Here is a 19,222-nt window from a genome sequence, read left to right as displayed (position 1 = left end):
CCACCACCTACTTTAATGGAGTTGTTCCTAGACATTAATCTGAGATTCAGGTCCAGTGGCATTACCACTCCATCCCATCTCCATCCCATCTGAAATATAGTAAGGAACACTTTGAAGTTTAAACAACTCTTGAGTTGCAATTTCCAAGCCTATTTTCGATTTTTCTTTTACTGCATTCACAATAGTCACAAGAATCTTTGTAATTTATTTACAGTATCAATACAAAGGGCAACCAAAGCATTATTTCCCCATTATAGGTGACTTGTCATCGCCTTTCATTTGTTCCCTGTATCATTTAATGGAGGAACCATTCCAAAATGTCATTTAACTTGATTCTCCTCACTCATGGGTCGAGAGGATCTGGCAGAAAATACGATTGGTCAGTACATTGAGTAGAGGAGTTGGGATGTCATGTTGCGGATGTACAGGGTATTGGTTAGGCCACTTCTGGAATACTGCATTAAATTTTGGTCTCCTCACAATAAGAAAGATGTTGTGAAACTTAAAAAGGGTGCCAAAAATATTTACAAGGATGTTGCCGGGTTTGGAGGGTTTGAGCTATCGGGGGAGGCGGTTTAGGTTAGGGCTATTTTCCGTGGAGCGTCGGAGGTTGAGAAGTGGGTTTATAAAATCTTGAGGGGCATGAACATGGTGAATAGCTTTGGTCTTTTTCCCAGGGTAGGAGAATTCAAAACTAGAGGGCATAGGTTTAAGGTGAAAGGGGAAAAATGTTGAAGGGACCTGAGAGGCAATTTTGTCATGCAGAGGTTGGTGCATAAAGGGAATGAGCTGCCAGAGGAAGTGGTGGAGGCTGGTACAATTACAGCATTTAGAAGGCATCTGTTTGGGTTATCATTAGGAAGGGTTTAGAAGGATATGGGCCAAAAGCTGGCATATGGGACTAGATTAATTTGGGATATCTGGTCGGCATGGATGAGTTGGACTAAAGGGTCAGTTTTCGTGCTGTACTAAGAAGTCAGAAACCACTTAGACGCATTCTTAAAACCTTTTTGGGTAGAAAGATGTGTCAGAAATCGCCAGGGAGATTAGAAAAACAAAGAAAAAACTTGATCTTGATCATCAAATTGTAAGATTACAGAAGATGTTCTCACAACAGGTGCTTGTAAGTTCTATGCTTCAATTCAAGCAAAACCAGTTTCCATAAAGTATTGATTAAAAGTTGTGAAAAGAAGAGTATGATTTTGGAATTGGACCAGCAGGCTAAAAATATTAAAACAGTGCTTTCAGCATGCAGATACACTACTTGTAGGAAATATAGGCAAAAGAAAATAATTGAAGGGAACACGATTAGGCCATAAATCCATCTAAACTTTTCAGTATGGGAGAGCTAGGTATCAATGCTGGCAGGTCTATACGTATGCAAGTTTTTGGCATGTCCCTTAGCCTTTAATGCTGTACAAATGAAGTTTACTCTGACAATTCAGTGCTTTTCGATTTGATCAAACAATGTAACAGGCAGGTTTGAGTAAGGAAGGGGTGACACCTAGTGACTTCTGTAAATACTTCAGTTGAGGACAATTAACTGATTTCCAATTGTTACCAACTTAGAAGCATTTACATGAACCTTCTCAACCCCTCCCCCCTTGCCTGAGAGATGGTCAAGACTCCACCAGTCGTCTCTCTTTAATGAGGGAGTGACCCTATAGTCTGGTAGGACTATGGAAAATTTACCTTTACAGTAAAATGTTGCTATCATGAAATACATTTCTATATAGGTTTCCAAGGTAATTTTTTTTAATTGCTCTGACTTGAAGTAAACTCCTTGAGCAAGAAAGCAAACAAACGACCTTATTCATTCCTGCCAATGTAACTCTGTAGCTCAATAATTCAAAGCACATACAAGCAGTGAGGAAGACTCTTGGTCAGAAATTACTTTTACATTCATTATAATTCATGTTGTGAGTAAGTCCACATCATTCAATTCCAGTGTATTTTTGTCCAAAATGAAGCCTTCTCCATACTCTTACTGCAGCAGTAACATCGAATCACAGTAGTTAACAGCTTCGATGGCGACAGCACAAAGTCCATCACACCTGAATTGTCCTCTGAACAGAACAAGCTAGTCTAATTCACGTCCTCTTCGTCGATAGACTTTAAAAATTAAACTTTTTTCCATTGGCTTCTTTTTTCCAAGAATTGTGCTTTCACCACTGTATTACATAGTTATAACTTTATTAGTAAAATATTCTTGTTTTGTTCTTTGAGTGATATTCTTAAAAATACACTCTTGAGCCCCACACCCCACCCATGTATTGACTTACTGACTAAAAGAGAGCATTTTCCTCTTTACTTTTCAGTAAAATCTTCATAATATTGAACACATATTTAGATTTCTTGTTGCCTGTAAGATTCAATGAAAAGAACCGAACATGAAGCAAAGTGTAGATACAACTGTTGCTTGATATAATCTAGGAAACCAATGGTGCCATGAATGACTTGATCCAGAATAACACAAGATCTGGTAGACATAGGTTGTATGTGGCTTAAAGACAGTTTGGGTTGCTCTGCTGTATGGAAATGTACCAGTTTTCAAATTCTATTTCTGTGTGCTTAGTCTGTGATTAGTTATTATAGCAATGTACTGTCCCCTTTCCATTAATGCCACTTATGGTTGTTCGGAATAGCATAGTCATCAATGCTGGGCAGATTTCCACTGTAGCCCAAAACTGATTCTGGACTGACAATATCAAAACTCATTTTACATAAGAATTTCCACAGCCAAATGATGAAGGATTTTATCCTGTTTAGTTATGCTGCATTTCAACCTAGAACTCGGGATCAGTAAGATTATAATAGACTACTTGGCTTCTTCCCCCACAAAAGATTGGTTCAGGTGATAAGTTTAAAAATTAAAGTTGTTTAACTGAGATTAATGTTATTTTCTTGTTTATTTATAGAGTTCTAACGCTGTGGTTTGATTATGGTCATTGGCCCGATGTGAACGAAGCTCTGGTTGAGGGGATCAAAACAATTCAGATTGATACCTGGCTACAGGTATGCAACTGTGTAGACATTGGCATTAGTACTTTCACCTCTTTATTCACCTGCAAGTACAAATGTTAAAGTGATTGTTCTATTAGAATGTGGTGCACAGTAACAAAATATTTTAAATGCACAGTGGATCCTTGAGCATCTGACTGGTACAGTGTTCCCACTGAAACGTGAACCTGTCTGTCTTCCTGTAGGGGCCTGCTAATCCAGCATTTGATTTTTCATTTTATCTGTAGAATAAGACTCAATTGTCATTCTTAACGCTAATAATTACCTTTAATTTTAACTTCCATACAGTATAATGTTATCATACAGCTGCACAACCCAAAGCTGATAAAAGAAAACTGTGTGCAGGATCATAGATATAAGAGAGGAATAAAACCTTTCAGCATATCAAATCTCTTCCACGATTTAATATAGGCTGATATGTTTCTCAACGTCATTCTCCTGCCTTCTCCTTGTAACCCTTGAACCCTTTACCAATCAGTCGCTGCCATAAGTACACTCATTAACTTGGCCTTCACAACCCTCTGTGGCAGTGAGTTCCACAGATTCACTACTCTCTGGCTGAAGAAATTCCTCCTCATCTAAGCTCTAAAGGGTCATCATGTTTCTTGGAGGCTGTGCCCTCAGGTCCTAATCGCTCCTCGTAGAAACATCTTCTTCATGTCCACTTTATCCAGGCCTCTCAGTTTTCTGTGAATTTAAATCACAGAAATCACAGAATTCCCCGTGGAGGCTGTGCCCTCAGGTCCTAATCGCTCCTCGTAGAAACATCTTCTTCATGTCCACTTTATCCAGGCCTCTCAGTTTTCTGTGAATTTAAATCGGATCCCCCCCATATCCTATTGGGCTCCATTGAGTAAAGACCTAGAGTCCTCCTTACATGACAATCTCTTCAACCCCAGGATCATTCTTGTAACTCTCCTCTGGACCCCTTCCAATATCAGCACATCCTTCCTTCGGTACAGGGCCCAAAACTGCTCACAATATTCCAAATGTAGTCTCACTCAGCAGGACATTTCTGCTCTTGTATTCTAGCCTCATGAAATTAACCCTAATATTACATTTGCCTTCCAAACTGCCAACTGATTCTGAATGTTAACCTTAAGAGAATCTTCAACAAGAACTTGTTCTTCAAATTTCTGAAGCCTTTCCCATTTAGAAAATGGTCTCTATCTCTATTCTTCCTACCAAAGTGCATAATCGCTCACTTTCCCATTCTATATTCCATCTGCCCTTTCTTTGCCATTCTCCTAGTCTGTCCTAGTCTTTCTGCAGCCTCTCTATTTTCTCAACACTACCTGCCCCTCCACCTATCTTTGTGTCATCTGCAAATTTAGCAACATTGCCCTCAGTTACTTTGTCCAAACTGTTAATGTGTAGCATGAATATTATGGTCCCAACTAGTCACCGGCTGCATTCCTGAAAAAGACCCCTTTATCCCTACGCTCTGCCTTCTGCCAGTCAGCCAATCCTCTATCCATGCCAGTACCTTACCCCAACAAAGCTATGGGCTCTTGATCTTGCTTAGTGGCCTCTTTTGCGGTACCTTGTCAAAGGCCTTCTGGAATTCCAAATAGATCATGTCCACCGGCTGTCATTTATCTAACTTGCTCGTTATCACTAAGAATTCTAAAAGGTTTGTCAGGCATGACCTCCCCTTGACAAAGCTATGCTGACTCTCACTATTTTACAAGTACTTGCAATCTCATCTTCGATAATAGACTTTAAAGTCTTACCAAGGTCAAGCTAACCGGCATTTTGTTTCCTGTCTTCTGCCTCCCTCCCTTCTTAAACAGGGGTGTACATTAGCCATTTTCCAGATTTCTGGTACCCTGCCTGACTCCACTACTAATGCATCCACTATCTCCTCGAGAATCATGGGGTGTAGTTCGTCCGATCTGGGTGACTTACCCACCTTCGGTCCTTTTAGCTTCCCGAGCACCTTCTACTTCGTGATAGTCACTGGCCTCACCTTTGTCCCTGACTCTTTTGATGTTCTGGTATATTGCTGGTGTCTTTCACTATGAAAACTAATGCAAAGCAGATGGCAGTTCCCCTGCCATTTCTTTGTTTCCTATTACTGCTACTTCAGCCTCATTTCCTAGTGCACCCATGTCCACTTTTGTGTCTGTCTTACCTTTTATGTACCTTGAAATTGTCTTTTATATTACTAGCTAGCTTACTCTCTTATTTCATTTTCTCCAGCCTTATTACTTTTGTAGTTATCCACTGTTGGTCTTTAAAGGTTTCCAAATCCTCTGGGTTCCCACTAATCTTTACCTCATTGTCTGTTATTTCTTGTGTTTTTACAATTCCCTGACTTCCCTTGTCAGCCATTGTTTACTTACGCTACTCTTAGTATGCTGCTGCTTCTTTGGGTCAATTTCTGTTGTGCCTCCTGAATTAACCCCTGCCCTTGCTGCTCCACCATCTTCTCTGCTAGGCTCCTATTCCAATCAACCATAGCCAGCTCCTCCCTCATGTCTCTGTCGTTATCTTTACTCAGTTGTAATGCTGTTACATTTGATTCCAGCTTCCCCCTGTCATATGGAGTGAACTCTATCATAAGGTCACAGCCCCCTAGGGGTTCCTTCACCTAAAGCTCCCTAATCAAGTCTTCCACATTGCACGTCACCAGGATTGTCTGTTGCCTCATGGGTCTACCATGAGCTGCTTAAAAAACTATCTGAGTCATTCCACAAATTCCTTTTCTTGGTGATGAGCTACCAACTTGATTTTCGTAGTCCACCTGCATGTCGAAGTCCTCAGAGATTATTGTAACACTGGCTTTCTTACGTGTCTTTTCTATCTTCTGAATTACTTTCTTCCCCACATCCTGATTTACTGCTAGAAGTCTGAACACAACTTCCATCAGTCTTTTTTCCTTTGCAATTCCTCAAATATATCAACATAGATTCTGTAACTTCTGACCCTATATAACTTTTTGCTATCGATTTTATTTCATTTCTTACTACTACTCAGTCCTGCGTTGACTGCATACCTCATAATTGTCCCTTCATCTGCTGGGCCAGAAGTTAGTGTAGTAATTGTAACTAGGTCAGCCAGGTGGACATCATAGAATATGAGTTCCCTGAATGGAGCTGTTAATCCGTCCAATCAGAAAGCCCTAGCAGATGGAATAAAGGCAGGAGTGTCAGGCATCCTGGTCACTCTGAGAGCTGCCTCTGACAGAGTTGAATCATTGTCAAGGACTTTCCACATGTAAATGAAGGGTGACTTGATTATGAGCCACTGCTGGGTGGAGTTATTTCAGTTAGGTTCCTGACCTTTTCCATACTATCTGTCCTATTAATTTCTGTGGAACTTTAATAACCTCTGCTGAGTCTTCCCTATTCCCTTTTTCCATAATGTTCCATGCAAATGATCTCACTACCCTACTATTTAATTTAAAGCCATATCCACAGCCCTAGTCATGTGATTTACTAGGACTCTGGTCCCAGTATGATTTAGGTGCAGGCCATCCCATCAGAACAGTTCCCATCTTCCCCATTGGTCATGCCAATGTCCCATTCATTTGGACACCTTTTTTTCCATGCCAATCTTTGAGCCACACGTTTATGTCTTTAATCTTGTTGACCTTTGCCAATTTGTTCACAGCTCAGGAAGTAATCTGGAGATTATTACGTTTTTAGTTCTGGTTTCTGATTTAGCCATTATGCTCATATTTCTTAACAGAATTTCTTTCCTCTTCCTACCTATTTCATTGGTACCTACGTGGACCATGACAACTGTATCTTTGCCCTCCTACCCCCAAGTTCCTCTACAGCTCAGATGAGAGCCTGAACCTAAACAAAAGCAACACAGCCTTTGGAACTCTCGATTCTGGCCACAGAGCACAGTGTCTATTCCCCCGACTATTCCATTCCTGATTACAACTACATTTCTCTTTTCTAACCCCCTTTTGAATGGCTCCCTGTATCATGGTGCTATGGTCAGTTTGCTCATCCTGTTTACAGCCCCCATTCTCATCCACATGTGGAACAAGAATCTCAAACATGTTAGGTAAGCTCAAAGGCTGAGGCTCCTTTGGTACTACCTCCAGGATCCCTATGCTAACCTCGCTTGTAGTCACAACCCCCTGTCCCGGACCATTGACTAAATTCAAAGTTAGTATAAGGTGTGATTGGCTCCTTAAAACACAACCTCCAGGTAACTCCACCTCCCTGATGTGCCACAGTATTTGAAGCTCATCAGCTCTGATCTGTAGTACCTCAAACAGAACTGAAAAATGTATTGCTGGAAAAGCGCAGCAGGTCAGGCAGCATCCAAGGAGCAGGAGAATCGACGTTTTGGGCATAAGCCCTTCTTCAAGCTTATGCCTGAAACGTCGATTCTCCTGCTCCTTGGATGCTGCCTAACCTGCTGCACTTTTCCAGCAACACACTTTTCAGCTCTGATCTCCAGCATCTGCAGTCCTCACTTTCTCCTAGTTCCTCAAACAACCAATACTTGCTGCAGATGTGGTCACTATGAACCACAATGAGGTCTGCCAGGTTCCACATCATGCACTACAACATATCATCTAGCCCAGCATCTCTATTTTAATGACATGGTTCTTAACTTGATTTTTAAAAGTTTCATTATGGTCTTTCAGTTTGTAAACTATAAATATGTTGTACTTTGGATGTCAGTTTTGAACAATGCTCAGTAGTAGACGCATGGGATTTGACAGGGAGCTGTTTTCCATGCCTGTAGTACCTGTTCCTCCTAGCTGAAAGGCCAATTGAGAGCCGACCCACCAGAAAGCTGGTTACTCCACAACCACTTTAAGCTCATCGGGAGGTTAATTGGTTCAGAATGAGATTTCTAACACCATCTTAAAACAAAGTCCGCCTCTGAGAACTATCAGCATATTTAATTAGCCAGCAGCTCCATAGATCCAGCAGTGTCAAGTTCTTGTAGTGATTAGCCATTGCTGGGACTATAGGTAGACTCTGAGAAAGAAGAGGTTGTGAGAGTCGGACTGAACACAAATCCAAGATATTAGCAGGGCCAAGCTGGTATGTTCTAATGAGGAGTGGTGGCGACTGCTCTTGAAAGAGCAATGGGGGTAATGACCATAAGGAAGGGCAGATCTGGTGGAAATTTGGGCCTCCAAAGGAGATTTCTCCACCACCACCTTCTAACTAGCCAATACCAGTATGTCCAATAAAACCAGCTGGCTTACCCATATGGCCTGTCCCTGTTTTATTGGTGACAGTGAGGTGAAGCCCTGATATGGCTATTAATTTGGACTGTGCAGGCTTTAGGTTGCGTAAAACAACACTTCTTACTGTATCTTGGTAAATCAAACTCAAACACATTTTACAAGTCCTTTTGGTATTCATATATACTTGCAGAGGAGCACAAAATCAAGCCTGTTTATGGGAAAGCTCCAATTTATCATTTTTTTGAGGGGTGCATGGTTCTGTTATGATAAACAGGTATAATGTTATTATCATTATTGGAGCTTGGATTTTTGCTAAGAAATAGAGGCAAATTTTGGTTAGTTCTGTAAAGACATTTTTGAAAGGGTAATTTGGACTTTGACCCAAATGCATAATTTCTAAGAAGGTGAATGACTTCAGTCAACTGCTTGGGAGTTGTCTTTTCCCTAGAATGGGGGATGTCAAGACTAGGGGGCATATTTTTAAGATGAGAAGAGAGCGATTTAAAAAAGACATGCAGGGAAATATTTTACACAGAGGGTGATTTACATGTGGAATGAACTTCCTGAGGAAGTGGTGGATGTGGGTACAATAACAGTGTTTAAAAGACATTTGGATAAGTACATGAATAGGAAAGGGATATGAGCCAGGAGCATGCAGATGCGACTCGTTTAGTTTGGGATTATGAGCAGCATGGACCATAGGTTCTGTTTCCATGCTATATGACTCTGAATCTACAAAAGATTCAAAGCTACAGCTCAGTAAAAAACAAAGTACAGGAAAAGTCAAGAGATTTCTCTCCTAGCAGGAGAACCTGGTTTTTCAGTTCAGAGCAAGTCCCCTCGGTAGAAGTGGATTTTCATCTGTAGACCTTCCAGACTAGAAGAGTTTGGTTAGAGATCTTGAATTTGTTAGAATTGAAAAACATTTAGATCATCAGAAATGTGAGAGGTTTGTGACTGCAGACTTACAATAGAAATGTAAGACTCTCTCTGCAAACCAAGAAAACGAAACCAGCGAAAATCAATTCAGTAGAAATTTAAAAGTTGAGAAAGGACTGCAGTTTCTCTGGGATTGAATCTCTGTAACGGATAGGTTCAAACTTTGTTTAGATGTTTGTCAAGGTCTATCTATCTCTCTCCTATTCATATCTACAGCTTTTTCTCCTTTCATATTATAAACCTTTATTCTGTTATCTGTAGTCTTGTGTGATCATGTTTGAGGGACTTACCCGCACGTTACCTGATGAAAAAAATTAAACGTAACTGGGAAAAAGGACATAATTTATCAAGCCAAGTTTCATTCTGGGAACTGACATGTCAAGTGGGATCAGAAAACTAATACAAAGAAATTTCCGTTTTCCAAATGTATTCACCAATAATGTAATGTAATCTAATCTAATCTAATAGCTTTCTCTAAGGTGGTTATAACTTTTCATTGTCAAATTCAATCCTTAACTTTTGAAATTAACTATTGAGCATGGCAGTGACATTACATTCTTTAAATTGATAAAGACACCATCTAGTGTAGTGGAATGTTCTACCAAAGATTCCATATTCATTCCTATGTCCGTGCTGAGGTAACTATATTTTCCCAACATGCTATAATTACAAGCAGACTCATCAGTTAAGGAAGGCTAATTTGACCAGTGTTTAGACCTGTTAAATACCTAGTGCCACCTGGTGGAAAGTGCATGTGATAATTTGAATGAGATATTTCCTGGGTCATGTAGACTGTTCACAATCACTAGCTCACAGGTAAAGTTAAGGCATTTGAGCAAGACTGCTAGGTACCTGTCGAGCTGCAGCCCTTTCAGAGGAGAGCATTACAATGGTAGGCTAGGGCTTTTTCCCCTAAAACATCGGAGGCTTAGAGGTGACCTTATGGAGGTTTATAAAATCTTGAGGGGCATAGATAGGGTGAATAGACAAGCTATTTTTCCCAGAGTAGGGGAGTCCAAAACTAGAGGGCATAGCTTTAAGGTGAGAGGGGAAAGATTTAAAAGGGATCTGGGGGGCAATGTTTTCATGCAGAGGGTGGTGTATATATGGAACGAGCTGACAGAGGAAATGGTGAAGGCAGGTACTATTACAACATATAAAAGGCATAGAATAGAAAGAGGTTAGAGGGAAAAGGGCCAAATGCTGGTAAATAGGACTAGATCAGTTCAGGATATTTAGTTGGCGGAAGATGAGTTAGACGGAAGGGTTTCTTTCCGTGGTGTAAAAGTCTGAGCAGCATATCTGGTGGCTACAGTTTAGAAAGCAAGCATGTTTAAGGCAACAGTATATCTTTGTATCCTAGATTCAAAGTATGCATCTTTTCTACAAAGTGATCTTTGGAGCAAATTGTTTTACTACTTTTGGGGAATTTTCTTCAGGTAATCCCTCAACTCATTGCAAGAATTGATACACCGCGTGCCTTAGTGGGTCGACTTATTCACCAGCTTCTGACAGACATTGGTAGATACCATCCACAGGTAAACAAAACAACAATTATTTTCTCTATCTTTGCAAACAATTGTTACAAATTTAGTCTGTCCATAAATTTATCCCAATATTAAACTTAATCAATCTAATAACAAATGAAATTTATTAAAGTAGTTGCTGTTGTATTTACTTGGTGTATCGTTGAAGTACACATGCAAGCAATGTCTGCCTGCTGCAGTTCTCTTGGTTCTACAATGGAGACAACTCAAGTTGAAAAATGTCCCACTCACCCTGTCAAGAAACTTCAGTTTAGCAAAAATCTTCATAGATTAGGAATAGAGTGTTGTTGCAAGCAAGTTCAAGAATGATATTGGTGCAATAACAGTCTTGCTTGACCCCGGTTTGCACATGTATTCTGTGGTGGCGAGGTTGGTGAAGATCACAACTTGGATTTTGTTAAGCAATGGATGGAGAACAGTGATGAATTTCTGCAGGCAGCCAAATTTGAGGAGGACGCTCCATAATTCCTCCCAGCTGACAGGTACACAGTGAGCTACTAGAAAGTTTGGGTCAATTTTCCCACCTTAGGCATTTCATTCAGTGAGGTCAGACATCAACAATGAAATTGAGCATCGTCTCCAGTATGCCACTTCAGTTTTTGGTCATCTGGGGAACAGATTATTGAATGTCAAAAATCTTAAGTGAGGTACCAAGCTCGTGGTCTACATGAGTAGTAGTGCCACCTGCCCTTCATGCATCAGAGCTATGGACAACCTACGAGAGACCTATCAAATCGCTAGACACATATCACCAGTAAACCCTCTGCAAAATATTGCAAATGCAATGGCAGGATTGACACTCCACTATCAATATCTTCTCTCAGCCCAATGTCTCCAGCCACGAGGCACTGGTTACTATAAATTGGCTGCATTTGATATATTACATCCTCTGCTGTCTGATACAAGACTTTTGAAAACAAACTCTCTACTGAGAGCTGTGTCATGGCAAGGAAAGTAGAGAAAACACTTCAAGGAGTCTCTCAAAGCCCTCATGAAAACAACGTAAAAGACCCACCGTTTCAGGCAAATCTCTTCCCTCAGACTGCCCTAACTGGAGAAGAAGCATTGATAAATGTGTGACCATCTGGAGCATCTCCATTACCACTTGGCCAAGGTGGAGGTCAAGCACAAGCAGAAGAATACGTTTGCAAAAACCTGAGCATTCTACCCACCTGTATCTTCAAACACCACTTGCCCAACCTGTAGATCCTGACCCTTCAATCAGCATAAAGACCCAAAACTCCAGACCAGAAGAAAGTCATTCTTAGTCCCAAGGGACTGCCTAAGAAGTAGGAAGTCATCAGATATGATGCATTCGCAACGGAATTGGGGGGAGGTTTTTGTTTTTGTTTGTTACTTCACCTATTCCGTGTGTTCAACATGAATCTTAATTAAATCTTGTTGTTGTCAAAGACTCTTACTATACAATCAATTGTAGCTTGGTGGGGCAATGGCGTCAAACAGAAATTCACATCTTTGCCCATACATGATCAAATAGGAAGTGAGAATTTCACATTTAATAGCTAACCTGCAGATTTTTCTTCTGTTTTTACTCTATTATGACCTATCATAAAAACGCATGATTATAATTTTGTTCAAGGATGAGTAATTTTGTATTTAAAATCATACTTTCCCTTTGCATTTTGATGTGGTTCATTTAATGATGTGTCCTTTTCTTAAACCATAGGCTCTGATTTACCCACTCACTGTTGCATCCAAGTCCACTACTCCTGCTCGTCACAGTGCTGCTAATAAGATCCTGAAGAATATGTGTGAGCATAGCAACACACTAGTCCAACAGGCCATGATGGTAAGCAGATGTCTCTGTCTTATTTAGCTAGTTTTACAGAAGAAATCCATTATTATTTTCTATTGATTACCTTTCAAAGGCTGTGTATCAAATTTTGAGAACATAATTTGTTTAAATGTAACTCGATCATATCAAAGATAAAAGAAACAGTTTTTGCACCAAGTTTATCATTTTAGTGTTGCAATTCCCCTTGCAAATTAGATTTATGTTGTACTTACTTCAAGTCTTTGTCTTGGTCACTTTCTTTAATAGAAGAGCCAAGCACATGAATAGGCAACTCAGCCTCACAAACCTGCTTTGTTATTCAATATGATCATGGCTGATCTCAACGCAACTTATGTTAATAATTAAAAATCTGTCTATTTCTTCCTTAAATGCACTTAATTTTCCAATATTGAGTAATGAGTTCCACATGTTCACGATCCAATCAAGGAAGTAATTTTTCTTCAACTCTTCTTTTAACATCAGATGTAATTTAACCTATGAATAGGAGATAAGCACATCAGAGAGAAATGGCTTTCAAAATTTAAGCTATGTCTGTAATGGAACTGGATAGTAGAAAAGACAGAATCCATTTCTTTCCATCACTGATTCTTTTGGGGGACTGGGTAAAGAGTTACAGATGAGGTCAGTGATGGTAGAGCATGGTCCAGTAACTGAGATTAATGGGTGGTGCAAAGGGAAAAATGTTCTAATAACAATGTGAGTGACTAAAAATAACATTGGGAATGAGGGGTGATAGGTAAGTAAAGGTGAATGATACTGCCCGATTGTGTTCAGTCCAGTTTTACGCTGAAACAATCTTTTGGTTGGCTTTCAATTGAGCGTAGCTGTAGTGGATTTAGGAGGGCTTAACATAGGAGTAACCATTTGTTTGGTTTCTAGGCAGGAGCTACAGTCTTTAGTGTGGACCATGTAGCAGATATCCAGCCTCAGCGCAAAAGCACACATCTCTTTCTGTTATGTATGGAGAAACTTTTAAAAATCACTTGTCGTTAGCTACCCTTCTTCACCTTTCTCTCTGAAATTGGTATTCTCTTTGAAAGTCCCCTGACAAGGAAAATGGAAATAGCTACCTTGTGAGGCAGTGAAGGGTGAATCTTCAACCAGTGTCTGGAAAACTTAAGAATCTATGTATCAACATTGTCCCATCATTGGCAAAGCATTGGAAAGAGTCAAAAGAAAGATGAAAGAAAATGATTCATCTATTTCTATGATCCGGCCTGGTGCCAGATCTGTGCTCCTTTAACATTTTAACTTCCTTCAGCTGTAATGTTTGTATTTTGACTCCTTCATATCTACTTTTATGTGTACAAGAATTTTCAAAGGGAGTAGAGTTTAAGCTGGAGTTATATGCAAGCAAATCCTGTCTGTTTCTTGCCATTGGTTCAAAACAGTTTGATTTCATATAATCCCTACAATATGGAAGCAGGTCATTCAGCCCATTGAGTCCATGCTGCCCCTCTGAACAACACCTCACCCAAACCCATCGCCTTACACTATCCGTGTTATCCCTGCATTTCACATGGCTAATTCACCTAGCCTGCACATCCTGGACATTATGGGCAATTTAACATGGCCAATCCATGTAACCTGCACATCTTTGGAGTGTGGGAGGAAACCAGAGCAACCACTGGAAATCCACACAGAGAATGTGCAAACCTCACATAGATAGTCTCCGAAGGGTGGAATAAAATCTGTTCCCTCACGCTGAGCGACTATGCCACTGTGCCACCCAATTTGAATTAATAGTTATTTTTTGTTAGTGAAGAGTTCAGTGTGCATATTCTTTTAACTTGAATTCGACAAGTGAAAATTGGCAATTTTTTGGTGACTCCAGTAGTAGGATGTGATTTCCAGTGCACTACCCCTGTATGGCATGATACTTTTAAACTGTGTCTCATCTGCGCAAGAGGAAACATCCTTTTGATTTCCACTCTATAAAGATCAACTAAATATATGTTTAATTCATGTATTCGGATAAAGAAAGAAATGAGTAAAAGCTGTCATAGCTTAATACTTATATCGTATTTCCAAAGGATCTTTGAGATGTTTGAATGTTGATTATCCGTGTAATGGTCAGAACTTCTAAACATGGTATGCTTTCCTTTCAGGTGAGTGAGGAACTTATTCGTGTTGCTATTCTGTGGCATGAAATGTGGCATGAAGGCTTGGAGGAGGCATCAAGACTTTATTTTGGAGAACGAAATGTGAAAGGAATGTTTGCTGTTCTTGAGCCTCTGCACGCCATGATGGAGCGGGGTCCACAAACTCTGAAAGAAACATCTTTTAACCAGGTACACGTGAAAATCTCATTGAAATGGATTAATTGTAATTTCACAAACTCATGTGGATCTGTTAATAAATAAACCCCTCCTGTCAAGGATCTTGCAAGATAGGTGAGTTGGCCTTATTCCTGAAGAAGGGCTAATGCCCGAAACGTCGATTCTCCTGTTCCCTAGATGCTGAAACTCATGTGGATCTGTTAATAAATAAACCCCTCCTGTCAAGGATCTTGCAAGATAGGTGAGTTGGCCTTTGACCTGTCTCATTCAATAAAGTCACAAATTTATCACCCAACCTCAAAATAGCGCACAACTACCGTGAAGCCTTCCAAAAAGGGACCAGTCAAATCTCTCTCGGAAGAAAGAAATAAAATCAAAAGTTCAGGGCATCACTTCTACTATTCTTAAAACAGTTACAAGAATTATTGCATATTATGTTTAGTATACAGGTACTTAATTCCAACAGTTAGGTTGTATTTCCCTTTTAATAAATATTTACTTAAATTTAGACCAGTCATTCCGTTACAACTGAGTTCACTTGTCAAGAAAACTTACTGCTAAATTAATTTATCACCTCATTTGATTATTCCCATAAAAGAAGGAAAATAATTCTAAATTATAGTATTTGTACTAGTGACTCTTGTCTCAGACACATCTTAATAAGTGCTGTTGTTGTAGCATAGCACATTGGAAAAGTAACGCCTGCCTTCCATTTTTACATTATTCAACTATCATTGTAAAATACTGGAAAATACCAAGTGGCTGCTAAAGCTGCTTCTGAGCTCCAGCCCTCTCATCAGCACAGGTCAACCAAAAAGCTCTGAAAATTTCTCCTGAGCTCCAATTGCACAGAGCTACCAAAACAGCTCCTGGGTCTTCAATGAGCACCCAAAAGCATCTTATCTATAGGGAGCACCTTCTATGATTGCTCCTCTTCCCTTACTGACAAACTCTTGAACTGCTATTCACTGACCCTTAAACTGACTTGGGTGACCTATCAAAACACTCTGAGGGTCCCATCCTTATTACCAAGAATCAAACATAATAAGCAGTTAAACATTCCACACCCAAAATGTTAACAACATCCAACTAACTGCTTCTCTATGCCTGCCAACTTCAGATCACGGGCAAAAAAAGACTGATTACTTCATACTCAGAACATAATGACGACTTTATAATATGCGGCTAAGATATTAGTGAAAATATTTATTTTTGGGGAAATTCTTGTTTAATTGGGATTCAGCTAACTCTACTGTCAAATCTATCCTTTCACAGGCATATGGCAGGGACTTAATGGAGGCTCAAGAATGGTGCCGCAAGTATATGAGATCAGCCAATGTGAAGGATCTAACCCAAGCTTGGGACCTTTACTATCATGTATTCCGACGCATTTCAAAGCAGCTTCCACAGGTGAGTGCAGTTGTTTCACAACAGTATCTTCTTGCTGTTGTAAAAAACTTTAATGAAATAACTCCACAGAGACCAGTATTCTGTCACCAAGTCACCCTTTACTTACACATGGAGAGTATTTGACACTGATCCAACTTCCTCAGTGCCAGCTCTCAGAGTGAACAGAACCTCTGATGCTCTTCTTATCTGTCAGCCAGGGCTCTTTAATTGGACAAAATCAACAGCCCCAATGAGGGAACTCTTTTTTTTGTGAGGTCCACGTAGATGACCTAATTACAATCACAACAGTTAACAGAGAGGTTATCAGTTAAAGTGGAAATAAAGTTAATAACGACAAACCTTTTGATTTATAAAGGTCTGAAATGTGTTCTAAACAGAATATTTGCATTTCAGGGTTTGTCATCAGTTGACAAGAATATCTATTGGAAACTGAAATGCATACATAGCATGTGTGGCCTAATTGAAATCTCCTGTAATACAAATTCAAGGCTGTAAACAGTCTTGGCCAAATTTCAAAAGATGGGAAGTTTATTATGCAGTTTACTACTCTACAATTGTGCATGAATGAACTTCAGAATGTAACTACTTTCAAGTTTATACTAAAGAAGCAAAAGCATTGTCAAAACCAGATATAATTCTAATTAAGTAACTCAGAAGAAGTGGATAAGGTTGGTGTGAAAAATTCAGTTTTCATATTGGTGCAATAAATTTAACTATTTGAAATTTTGTTACTGAACATTATTAGAGTTAACTCAGTGTTCCATCTAGTCTGAAAGTATTCCACGATACCAGAAAGTAACAAAAGATGGAAAGTGCTGCCATTATGCATCTCTGTGAATACAGAGTACAGTGAGTTCTAAAAGAGCACAATCTATTTGCCCTTTATTTGTGCAAATCATTTCAGAAGGATAAGTAAACATTGTGAGGTGATTGTTATTTTGAAATCTGTTACTGAAAGGCAGTTGGGCAATGAGTTTAGTCAGAACTAACATTTTATTCATATTTAATCGTATCATTAATAGATCTCTCTATTTAAGCAAATGGTAATAACAATTATAGAAATTAGCTACCATTATTTATTTGCAGCTCACCTCACTTGAACTCCAGTATGTATCACCTAAGCTGTTGATGTGCCGTGACTTAGAGTTGGCTGTACCAGGAACTTATGATCCCAATCAGCCAATCATCCGTATTCAGTCAATAGCTCCCTCACTTCAGGTTATAACCTCCAAACAGCGGCCAAGGAAGCTAACCATCATGGGTAAGGAAAATAAGCTTTGCAAATTGTCATCTTCTATTTCTTGTATTAGTTCTTTCCAAATGGAAACAATTTTGTGTTTAGAAAGCAAAACGAAGACACAAACACTGCCAATGTTATAAAAAAGAGAGACGACATGCATTAGGAATGAGTGATTAAATCAAACCAAGTTTAAGTATTTAAAACAAGAATTTCCATACTAACCCCACAATGTTTGGGAGGTGTGATGGTGGAAGGACAGGGTACAAATGAAAAAGATGGGGAATGTTACTCCAATCTGTCATATACGTTTTGTTTCATTTCCTGTCATATTTTTACAGAAACACATTTAATCAAGAATTGTGCTCCACTTTGGCGAGAAGGGATACTTAATTATATATTCAATTCCTATCTTTGCGGTGTGACTAAAAGCCTGATTTTGAATTTCACAGTTGCTGGCTGGGGTTCCCCTCTGGTCAAGAATCTTGACAGCAGGAGGAATTGCAGTCTTGTGGGTGTTAAAGATGGACAGTTCTCCTAAAGACCCCTCAAGGAAGATTTCAGCCTCCCTGTTTATAACAGAAACAGTATAGCTGTTATCAAACTTGTCTCATGTTTAAACCTGAGCAAATCACTACCCCTGCTGTTACTGTGTTTTTGTATTTTCTGTTTTAGAAAAATGAAATTCAATTTATTAGCTAGTCTAAACAAATGCTAATGCTCTACAAAGCTATAAAAACAAAATATGCTAACCATTGAATTTTCTTCCCCAACTCAAATTTAACAGAATTTTACTTATCTTCCCATAGGCAGTAATAGTCACGAATTCATGTTCTTGCTAAAGGGTCATGAAGACCTGCGTCAGGATGAAAGGGTGATGCAGCTTTTTGGATTGGTGAACACCTTGCTGGCAAATGACCCAGCATCTCTTCGGAAGAACCTCAGGTAGTGACATGTTGGTTGATATCCATAAACATTGTTTGTTCTTGAAATGCAAAACTAAGAACAAAGAAAATTACAGCACAGGAACAGGCCTTTTGGCCCTTCAAGCCTGTGCCATCCAGGTCCTCTATCTAAACCTGTCGTCTATTCTCTAAGGATCTATATCCCTCCGCTCTCTGCCCATTTATGTATCTAGATACATCTTAAACGATGCTATCATGCTCGCCTCTATCACCCCCACTGGCAACGTGTTCCAGGCACCCACACCCTCTGCGTAAATAACTTTCCACGCATATCTCCCTTAAATTTCTCCCCCCACCCTCACCTTCAACTCGTGACCCCTAGTAATTGAGTCCCCACTCTGGGAAAAAGCTTCTTGCTATCCACCATGTCTATACCTCATGATTTTGTAGACCTCAATCAGGTCCCCACCCCAACCTCCATCTTTCTAATGAAAATAATCCTAATCTACTCAACCTCTTCATAGCTAGCAACATCCATACCAAATAAGGGAGGAAAGGGTCGTGTGAGGGAACTGTGGCTTAATAAGGAATTGGAATCCCTTGTTAAATGGAAGAGGGAGGTCTATGTAAAGATGAGGCGTGAAGGTTCAATTGGGGCGATTGAGAGTTATAAGGTAGCCAGGAAGGATCTGAAGAAAGAGCTAAGAGCAGCAAGGAGGGGACATGAAAAGTCCTTAGTTGGTAGGATTAGGGAAAGCCCTAAGGCTTTCTATAGGTATGTCAGGAATAAAAAAATGACTAGGGTAGGAATAGGTCCAATCAAGGATAGTTGTGGGAAGTTGCGTGTGGAGGCTGAAGAGATTGGGGAGACACTGAACGAATACTTTTCGTCAGTATTCAC

The 19,222-nt window shown here is 39.7% G+C and overlaps 1 protein-coding gene across 2 annotated transcripts in view; it reads left to right on the top strand.

The window, feature by feature from the left end:
• mtor (mechanistic target of rapamycin kinase) overlaps positions 1-19,222 on the top strand; it is a 367,086-nt gene that overhangs the window by 319,099 nt on the left and 28,765 nt on the right. For both annotated transcript variants that reach the window (XM_043675589.1, XM_043675588.1), the window contains 7 exons: positions 2,919-3,015; positions 10,567-10,665; positions 12,362-12,484; positions 14,599-14,781; positions 16,045-16,179; positions 17,266-17,440; positions 18,226-18,361. In XM_043675589.1, the coding sequence (XP_043531524.1) occupies positions 2,919-3,015; positions 10,567-10,665; positions 12,362-12,484; positions 14,599-14,781; positions 16,045-16,179; positions 17,266-17,440; positions 18,226-18,361 (948 nt within the window). The remainder of the gene's footprint in view (positions 1-2,918; positions 3,016-10,566; positions 10,666-12,361; positions 12,485-14,598; positions 14,782-16,044; positions 16,180-17,265; positions 17,441-18,225; positions 18,362-19,222) is intronic.

Source organism: Chiloscyllium plagiosum, chromosome 34 (genome assembly GCF_004010195.1).
Source record: "Chiloscyllium plagiosum isolate BGI_BamShark_2017 chromosome 34, ASM401019v2, whole genome shotgun sequence".
NCBI lineage: Eukaryota > Metazoa > Chordata > Chondrichthyes > Orectolobiformes > Hemiscylliidae > Chiloscyllium > Chiloscyllium plagiosum.
The sequence above is the reverse complement of the archived record's forward strand: the minus strand, read 5'-3'. Positions and strand labels throughout refer to the sequence as shown.